We start from the raw sequence: 9709 nt of genomic DNA, 5'->3' as shown, positions 1-9709 counted from the left end.
TCCAATAAATAGTCATAAATCCAAATAACATAATAAATCTCGAAAATATCGGTAAAAGCATAAAACCGCAAGTCTGAAAAAGAAAAGAAATAAAACTCCCAATGCACCAGTCCGATAGCAATCACTTCTACTCGTCAGTCTCACCTGTAAGGGGAAGGAATAGGAGGGGTGAATAACAGGGGAGTTACTCCGTGAGGTATGGGATGCTAAACACGCAAACCACTGACTTGAGTAAATAGAACTCCCACTATGGAATTTTAGCTCTAACATGAACACACACGACACCTAGCGCATCACACAAACACAAACAATGCGATATTATCATATAGCTAGTCCATACACCCCGCATCTCCTCATATGGATATATAATATGTAGTGTCGCTAGTACAGTCTGTCTCTGTACCCCCGCCCTCTCAAGTAGCATTCATGTTACAAACGTCTCTGCACCACACGCCCGCACCAGTAGCATTGCAAGTCCAGACGTCTCTGAACCCCTGCCCGCACAATCAAAGTAGCGTCGCTAGCCCAAACATCTCTGAGCCCCCGCCCGGGCACATAGTCCCTACTCATAACTATGTGTACATACATATATATATATCGCATCTATTAACATCACGTAATCAAATCAACGGTTGAATCCTCTAGACCCCTAGTTCCAGTTTACAGTGAATGAACTATCTAATAATCAAGACTCAATTCAAACAGACAGATAATGATTCGAAATCTAAACTACGATAGAGAGAATTCTACACTGGTACGGGATTTACGGAATAGACCCTCACCTTAGCAATGTAGAAAAGTGATAGCTATGAACTCCAGCTGCTCAAACAAACTCCAAATCTAAAATCAGGGCGAAAAATCGAGTCAGAACGCCCTTGAACGGTCCAAAACGGATAACCGGCGATCTGGTCAAAAAGTCAACCCACTGGTCAAAGATCAACCCGGTCAACTCTGACCCAAGCCGGTCAACCCTTGACCAAATTGAAATCGAATTGAACCGTCCGGTTTTCCTTAACCGAATTCGATTTCAATTGGACCATATTCAAATCGATTTCAAATCAGTTAAATCCAAACCGGGAATCAATTCCGAATAACTAATCAAACCGAAAATCAATTGAACAAACCAAACCAAACCGGCTTGACTCGCTGAGTCGACTCGGCCGAGTCACCGAGTTACCAATGAGTCGACCGGCGAGTCGCCGGAGACCGGTCGTCGACGGCGGCCAACAACGGTGGAGGCTTACCGGAAATCACCGGCGGCGGCGGAGACGCGGTGGTGATGCGGCGGCGGCTTCCCAGAGGCGAACGGACGGTGGCCGGCTGCGGTGGCTCCGGTGAATGTACGGCGGAGACGGTGGCGCGTGAGATTCACGCGCGAATCTTTCTCCTGTGCGTGTGGGCGCGTCGCGGCGGCTCTCCGTCTGAAACTCCTGCCCCGGATTCGTCTCGACGTCACGAACACACTGGTGGCCTTGAAATCGCGAGAAAGCCAATGGTTAGAGAGATATCGACGATTTACTAAACGGCCAACACTTAATCAATCGGAAAAAGCAGTTCGCTGATTACCTAGGGCGTGAGACGGCGGCGGCGTGACAGATCTAATCTCAGTCGACGGTGGCTGAGACAGTTCACCAATATCTCTCTCTAACGGCTCAAAATCAGCAGTGGTTCGACGTCTTAGACTTTTTCTGAATAAACTAATAGGCTAACTCTATTTAAATAGGAACTCACCGAGGGTTTCCTACAAATTGATTGGGCTTTGTTGGCCTGCGGAATTGGGTCGTTACACAACCTTTAGCGAGAAGGTCATTTTTGAATAATCTTGCAATTACAATAGTTTCGTTTACGTAGTTTTTTTTTTAAGAAAGGGCAATCGTTTACGTAGTTAGATAAGTGGTAAAGTAGATTGTCGTATTTGCACGAGGAATAAGACATGGAGAATCTCCAACGAAAACAAAAAGATAACACAGTCGTGCCAAAGTTGAATTAATTATAGCGAAGCGAGAATCTTATTACATTGTGATGATTTGGTACACTTAATGTGATCCAAGTCAAACCAAATATCACGTCATTTATTTATACATGTCTTATCGTCGAAAAACGACAATGATACTTTATCAAGATTCTTCGTCATTTATTATTCAATTTTGTAAACTTTATGCTCATGTAATATTTATAGTTTTGCCTTAAACAAATGTTACTAAACTCCAAAATCTAGTACATGAGACAATTCTAAACAAACTTTATTTGTTTATTATATTTAAGTAACACAGTATATATTTTCGAAATTATCTTGTGTGTGTATGTTTATGTGTATATACAATCATACAGATAAATGAAGAAGAGGGTCTAAAGACGAAGGAGACGAAGAAGATTCTGCGAAGCTACTCCAGATATCGACATTATCTTCATTATTCCAGTGAAGATCCCATCGCTGCATCATGGCATCACCATCTTCTTCTTCGTCAAAACTCGTACGATCACACGTATGATGACCATTGTTCAATTGCCATGCCACTAACCGGTCAAGACTAGCCCAATTACTGCAACCCGGTCTGCCGGTTATCTTCTCTTCAACCAAAGAGGCATCGAGTTGGTTAGTGGTCGTTAAACATTGGCCAACTAGATTTTCAGATTTGGGTGTCTCAAGACTTGGTAGTTGCATGAATAAAAGATCGTCTTGATGTTGAGTTTTGGTTTGGATCTCGGGCATGAAAATATTGGGACCGGAACGGTCCATGCATAGAAGAACGTGGTCCAAAACAGTTGCGTTTAGAGTGTTGTGAAAGGTGGTGGGCCTTCTGTTTTCGTCAGTGTCATCAGGTGAAGAAAATAGAGTGATTTTAGGAGAATCGTCGATCTTTTGATAATTTTTCTTCCTGAACACTCGACATACCACCCAACCGTCTTCGTTGTAACTCATTGGGTCTTCAGTTACAACATCAGAACAGCCCTGCTAATGGAACAAACCGATCAATTAAAAATGCATTAGAAGATCATGAAGACTTTGACGTCGTAAATGCGACTTGTTGAAGAAGTTGGGTGCAAAATACATAGCGAAACAACGGCATAGGACTATGTCGTGCCTATAATTATATTTAATTAAAAACATCATGTCCTAATTGGGCGACAAAAAAAGAAAAAACATCATATGTCCTAATTGAAAGAATATGCCCTGAATATTCTCAATCAGTTTTGTAATCCCTTTAATATAGGAAGGAGATCGATAATTCTGTTGTAACAAACTCACTGTTATATACACTTGTACATGAGATGAATAAACTCAAAGCAAAAAACTTTTGGGAACCATTTTTCCATTGTAGAAACTCAAAGGACAGTTTTTGTTTTTAATTCTAACAATATATATATATATATATATATATATATATATATATATTTGTTTTTAATTCTAACAATATATACATGTGTGATTTAATTCAATGTTAGGAAGTAATTAAAAATTAAAATGAAATTTGAAACAATGTTAAAGTAAGCAATCATACAAAAATTCTATAAAAGTTTGTTTCTAATTATATCCTTTGCGGAACATTTCTGTTAAACCGCCTAGAACCCCTATTAATCTAGGAACTTCTATGAAATATTGTTTTTAATTTTCATTTTTGTCTTAGTGAAACGAATATATAGTGCGTACTAGCTAATTCTAAACTTGATCTGCCTCTTACAACCTACAATGCTTATTGATGATAGCTACACTTACATTACTTGTTGGAGTATCGTCGAGGCGATACTCATGCATGATCCATTCAGATTTTTCACCATGAGGAGCTCTTCCTTTATAGAACACTAGCGTCTTTCTCAATCCAATTCTCCGGACACAACTATAGATGATCTTATCACGTCCAGTAGCTTTCCAGAATCCAGCGACTGTTGCCCGGTTTGTTCTAGTCCCGGTTGGATATTTCTTATCCTTATGACTGAAGAAGTACCAATCGTTCTGTGGCGTCAACCCGATTCTACATTCCTCTGCATTTGCTAACCAAAATGGTTCAAAAATGAAACTTGATAGGCATCAAAAGAGGTTTTGATATAAAGGTTTTATTTGTTAGAAAAACCTTGAATATCCCAAGGCTCAAGCTTGTTGAGATCTACTTCACGAATGACATCAAGATCGATCTTTTGAGAGTGAACTTTCTTGCGGAGATAGTAATGGAGAAGTTCTTCTTCTGTTGGATGGAATCTGAAACCTGGAGGCACTTTTGATTGTCCATTAATCGAAAGATTTACATTATTCTCCGCCATTGAAGATAATAACGATAGCTTTTTAGTTTGTTTTTGCTCTAGTAGAGTAGAGAAGTTGAATGATTACAAGTGAAGTGGTTACAACTTAGCATAAGAGAGCAGGCGATGAGATCATTTTATAATGGTGGTGGGATCACTCGAGGATACAGCCCCTAATAAGGGGGAAATTATTATTTAAATAAAGATGTGGAATATTAGTATGCATTAAAGTGTCTTTATGCTATTAAATAATTTATTAAATTTTTGGTTTATGTTTAAGGGTATGGACGGTTTCCCGGTAAACACAGCTTTTGCGTTTGGTAGCGGTTATCGGCGTTTTTCAACAATCACTCAAACCGCTCTAAACCATTTTAAACCGTTTTAAATCTCATAAATTCAAAATCTGGTTCCAACTAGCGTTTGCGGGAGGATAATTTTTTTTTCTTTTTTTTAAAACAATATAAATACAAATATAAACATATTCAATAAAAATTTTAAATTGGAATTATAAAAATACTAAAATATATCTATTATATTTTAATTAATATAATAAAATTTAAAACTAAAAATATTTTCTATAATTTTTAAAAATTTAAAACTATAAATTTCTAAATATAATTTTTATATTTATTATAATATTATGATATTTGATATTCTTATAATTATATAAAATGTAAATATTGTTAATTTATTATTTAACCGCTGCTTCATTTGTTAGTTAATTAGTCATTAGTATCCCGTAAACGAACCAATTTCTAAATGCATAACCAGTCTTACAAATCTCTTAAAAGCGCTAAAAACTGCAACCACCTGCATCCGCAACCGTAACCGCTACGTTTGAATCAGTGAGAGCCTAAATCGAAGTTGATCATGGGTAGGTTGTGACGTAATTAGTTCATATTCCTTTTGACGTCTAATGTCATGTATATGTCAGTATGTACTAAGGGAAAAATATCAACGTAGGTACGCAGATTTAGTGGACATAAAGCTTGTTGTTTTCTTGTAATTACTTATTACAGAATCTGAGTTTTAGGTGAAAAGATAAAAAAGAGTATACATAAAGATTCATGCAGCAGGAATGACAATAACGTTAACTTTGTGTCGGTAATTCTTCGAATATTGTTATTATTAAAATTTCTTAGATGGTTGAATCAAAACCATTTAACAAAAAAAAAGGCATCGAAAGGAAGTTCGAATCCAGTTACCACTCAATTAGAAGTCTGACTTCAACTTTTTCATATATTTGAAACTAAAAACAAAAACAAATAGACGCTGTTTAATTTTGGTTTATCTACTTACAACAAGTTATTGCACCTATTGATTAGACTTACCTTATTATTCTCTTTTGGTTGTTACGCTGAATAAAAAAAGTATGTACATAGTTACGTGGGAAGGAGATCAAACATGATGGTTTGAAATTTTGAAATTGAACAAATTTGTGAACATATTAAATGTGGTTTAATTTTAAAAATTTACGTGGGAAGGAGATCAAACATGATGGTTTGACATTTTGAAATTGAACCAATTTGTGTACATATTAAATGTGGTTTAATTTTAATATTAGGACAATACTTTCACGAGTTTTACTTTGGTTAACAATTTTATATGGGTAAACAACCGACATATTAAATAATATTAAGTTGGTTTTAATAAGATAGATTTGTTTTATGAACAATGTCTTGTAACCTTTATAAAAGAACTACCTTATAACCACCTCATAAATTATTTATATTGCACTATTCACATAATATCATTCGACTGTAATCTAAATACCAAACCGGTTTATTAAACAAGATTACTACATTACAGAAACAATTATCTGACGGCTAAATACCAAACCAGAATCAGTTGTACGTATTTCTCACCCAATCATATATAAGAGCTATGATATAGAAACAAAGTATATACATATACGACCCACTAAAATATATTAAGCGGTTTGCAATACTAGTCACTAACTTCTATTTTATATTATTTCAACTAAATAAAAATCTGTTGAACCTACCGCTTTGATTACGAGAAGATCAATAAGTTTCAAATATATTTGATAATAACTATTTTTAATGGGTGATAAAATATAGTCACTTTATTTGGTTGGTATGTATATATATATATTTTTTTTTTGTCATTTGACTTGGTTTAATTAATAACACTTTCATCTTATTTAGAGTGAAACGCAAACTGTTATTGTAAGCTTCTTCCATAATCGAGTCTTTTGGTTGTTCTGGATTTATTTATTTAGTTAAATATGCTAGCTTGATTTTATTACATGTGTTACTCTTTTAACATATTTTCTTTTTGTCCAACGTGCAGTTAACATGATAGATATTAGTTATTCGGCTATAATACTATATTTAAAAAAAAACCTAAGTATACATAATATACACAAAACATTCCAGATATTTTGGATTTCGGATATAAGACCGGACTCGAATTGAGATATGCCATGTCCCGGATCCAAACCGATCCTGAATTTTATTTTAAAATCGGTTTCAATTCATTTTTTAAGTCCGGGTAAAATATTTAAGTCTAAGAGAGATAAAGTTACATAAGTGTATCTTACACTATTAAAAGGAGAATATGAAGCCCTCTTAAGCTGTTCACGTCAGCGAAAAAATTAGCAACCAATCATTTGTCCATGTCATCATGGATGTTAAGTTGTTGGGCCACAAATTTGTGCTGTGTAATAGGCCATTTAGCTTTAATGACCCATTTGTTTTGCCATCTTCTTACTCCAACCTAATTTTGTTACGACGTCTACAAAAGACCTTCCAGAACTCATTGTCTTCTTATCTCTTTCGAATAACGCATGCGACGGCTATAATGACGAATTAAAGCTACTTAATTACTCCTTCAGACAAATCGGCGTCTAACTCTCCACATCCCTCCTCTTACTCAATCATAATGATGCCTCCTCAAGCCAAAAATCTATTGCTCAGATCCTCAAAACCATTCCTAGCTATATGGCAAATCAATCGGCAGTCACCACCACCCAAGTTCATTCTCCACTTTTCTTCAGTTAGGTTTCATCAGGACCTGGAGATTTCCAATTGCTTTTTAAGCTAATCTATTTCTGGAAAGCTCACAATAATTCCAAAGGAGGCATCCTTCTCGGCCTTGAGATGCTGATGATGGATGAAGAGGTACATGTCCATATTTCAATATTATGCTTCCGATTTCATACACGTCTTTGATTTTTTCTAACAGAGAGAGAATATGTTAACAAAATTCTATCCTGAAACTTAACACCTAAGAATTTTTAACGTTAAGAGATAATTTTTAAGATTAGCTAAATAAGTGACGATCTGTGAATATGTTAATGGTTCTCAATATCCTTTTATGTAGTAACTAAATACAGAATTGTTCACATTGAAATCTACTACATATTTCACATTTTTATAACATATAATTACTTACAAAATAATAAATACCAAAAAGTTTAATATTGAAAATAAATTATGGGTTCAAAACTTAAAGAATTGCTGAATCATTTTATTGGTTATCAAAATTTACAGATTTAAGTATTCAAAATTATTAAACATTTATAAAATTATATATTTATATGAAATAAAGGTTATTTACCTATACTTCAAAAAATAATTCAAAATCAATCACACGATATATAAGAAAATATATAATATACATAAGATGATATAATTTTTTTTTATTTTAATAAATGTAGAGTATTTTAAATTTTAAGAAAGATTTAAACATGGTTACGAAAAGATTAATAGAGACATTTAATATGTTAACATAAATTAATGATATTTCAAACAAATAAATATATTGACAAATAATTCTTACACTATTAAAAGGAGAATATGAAGCCCTCTTAAGCTGTCCACGTCAGCGAAAAAATTAGCAACCAATCATTTGTCCATGTCATCATGGATGTTAAGTTGTTGGGCCACAAATCTGTGCTGCGTAATAGGCCATTTAGCTTTAATGACCCATTTGTTTTGTCATCTTCTTACTCCAACCTAATTTTGTTACGACGTCTACAAAAGACCTTCCAGAACTCATTGTCTTCTTATCTCTTCCGAATAACGCATGCGACGGCGATAATGACGAATTAAAGCTACTTAATTACTCCTTCAGACAAATCGGCGTCTAACTCTCCACATCCCTCCTCTTACTCAATCATAATGATGCCTCTTCAAGCCAAAAATCTATTGCTCAGATCCTCAAAACCATTCCTACCTTTATGGCAAATCAATCGGCAGTCACCACCACCCAAGTTCATTCTCCACTTTTCTTCATTTAGGTTTTATCAGGACCTGGAGATTTCCAATTGCTTTTTAAGCTAATCTATTTCTGGAAAGCTCGCAATAATTGTAAAGGAGGCATCCTTCTCGGCCTTGAGATGCTGATGATGGATGAAGAGGTACATGTCCATATTTCAATTTTATGCTTCCGATTTCATACACGTCTCTGATTTTTTCTAACAGAGTGAGAATATGTTAACAAGATTCTATCCTGAAATTCAACACCTAAGAATTTTTAACGTTAAGAGATAATTTTTAAGATTAGTTAAATAAGTGACCATTTGTGAATATGTTAATGGTTCTCAATATCTTTTTATGTAGTAACTAAATACAGAATTGTTCATATTGAAATCTACTACATATTTCACATTTTTATAACAAATAATTATTTACAAAATAATAAATACCAAAAAGTTTAATATTGAAAATAAATTATGGCTTCAAAACTCAAAGAATTGCTGAATCATTTTATTGGTTATCAAAATTTACAGAGTTAAGTATTCAAAATTATTACACATTTATAAAATTATATATTTATATGAAATAAAGGTTATTTACCTATACTTCAAAAAATAATTCAAAAACAATCAGACGATATATAAGAAAATATATAGGGTTCGTTTGTTTCTCCATCTGCATGAGCCATTTGGATGAAGATGAGAGTTTTGTTTGTTTAGACACTAAAAGTGCAACTCATTCAGATGGATCATCCGGATGACTTTCGGAAATTTAGGCTTAATTTTAAAGTTCATCCAGCTGAACCAATTTGGATCATTTGAATGGAGATGGTTCATTCAAAATAGTATAATGCCTATTATGCCCTTAACGTAATTCATAAATTACAAATCTAAACATAATATCATTTTGTCACACACGAAAACTGACAAAACCACAAAAATGTGTTTTCCCGCAAAAATCTAAAAACTAATTTTTCACGCCAAAACCCCAAAAATGCATTTTCCCGCCAAAATTGTAAAAACGTGTTTTTTCCACCAAAATTGCAAAAACGTGTTTTCCCGCAAAAACCGCAAAAACGTGTTTTCATGCCAAAATCACAAAAAAAACATGTTTTCACGCCGAAACCCCAAAACGCAAATTTCCGCCAAAACACAAAAACATGTTTTCCTGCCAAAATCGCAAAAAACGTGTTTTCCCGCCAAAATTGCAAAATCTTTTTTTTCCTGCCAAAATTGCAAAAACGTATT

The 9709-nt window shown here is 34.3% G+C and overlaps 1 protein-coding gene across 4 annotated transcripts; it reads right to left on the bottom strand.

Annotated features, from left to right (window-relative positions):
- Positions 1 to 2230: 2230 nt before the first annotated feature.
- Positions 2231 to 4396, bottom strand: LOC125587642 (NAC domain-containing protein 12-like). Of its 4 annotated transcripts, none has more exons than XM_048758510.1 (3): positions 4074 to 4396; positions 3719 to 3993; positions 2231 to 2956 (listed from the first exon to the last, which is right to left on the bottom strand). In XM_048758510.1, the coding sequence occupies exons 1-3, from the start codon at positions 4258 to 4260 to the stop codon at positions 2324 to 2326; spliced, it is 1095 nt and encodes a 364-aa protein (XP_048614467.1). In that variant the 5' UTR covers positions 4261 to 4396; the 3' UTR covers positions 2231 to 2323. The 4 variants fall into 4 exon arrangements, with proteins under 4 accessions (XP_048614467.1, XP_048614468.1, XP_048614469.1 ...); XM_048758511.1 differs by having other exon boundaries at positions 2231 to 2953; positions 4074 to 4387; XM_048758512.1 differs by having other exon boundaries at positions 3719 to 3984; positions 4074 to 4386.
- Between the last annotated feature and the right edge of the window lie 5313 nt (positions 4397 to 9709).

The sequence above is a fragment of the Brassica napus genome, chromosome C5 (assembly GCF_020379485.1).
Source record: "Brassica napus cultivar Da-Ae chromosome C5, Da-Ae, whole genome shotgun sequence".
NCBI classification, from domain to species: Eukaryota; Viridiplantae; Streptophyta; class Magnoliopsida; order Brassicales; family Brassicaceae; genus Brassica; species Brassica napus.
This window is presented reverse-complemented; position numbering and strand designations above follow the sequence as displayed.

What these genes read in the sequence shown, in the direction of transcription:
- LOC125587642 (XM_048758510.1), bottom strand. Translation starts at nt 4,260, where the DNA reads ATGGCGGAGAATAATGTAAATCTTTCGATTAATGGACAATCAAAAGTG. An exon ending in TGAGCCTTGGGATATTCAAG is followed by an intron (nt 3,994 to 4,073) that starts GTTTTTCTAACA and finishes CATTTTGGTTAG; the next exon opens with CAAATGCAGAGGAATGTAGA. An exon ending in ACGATACTCCAACAAGTAAT is followed by an intron (nt 2,957 to 3,718) that starts GTAAGTGTAGCT and finishes TTGTTCCATTAG; the next exon opens with CAGGGCTGTTCTGATGTTGT.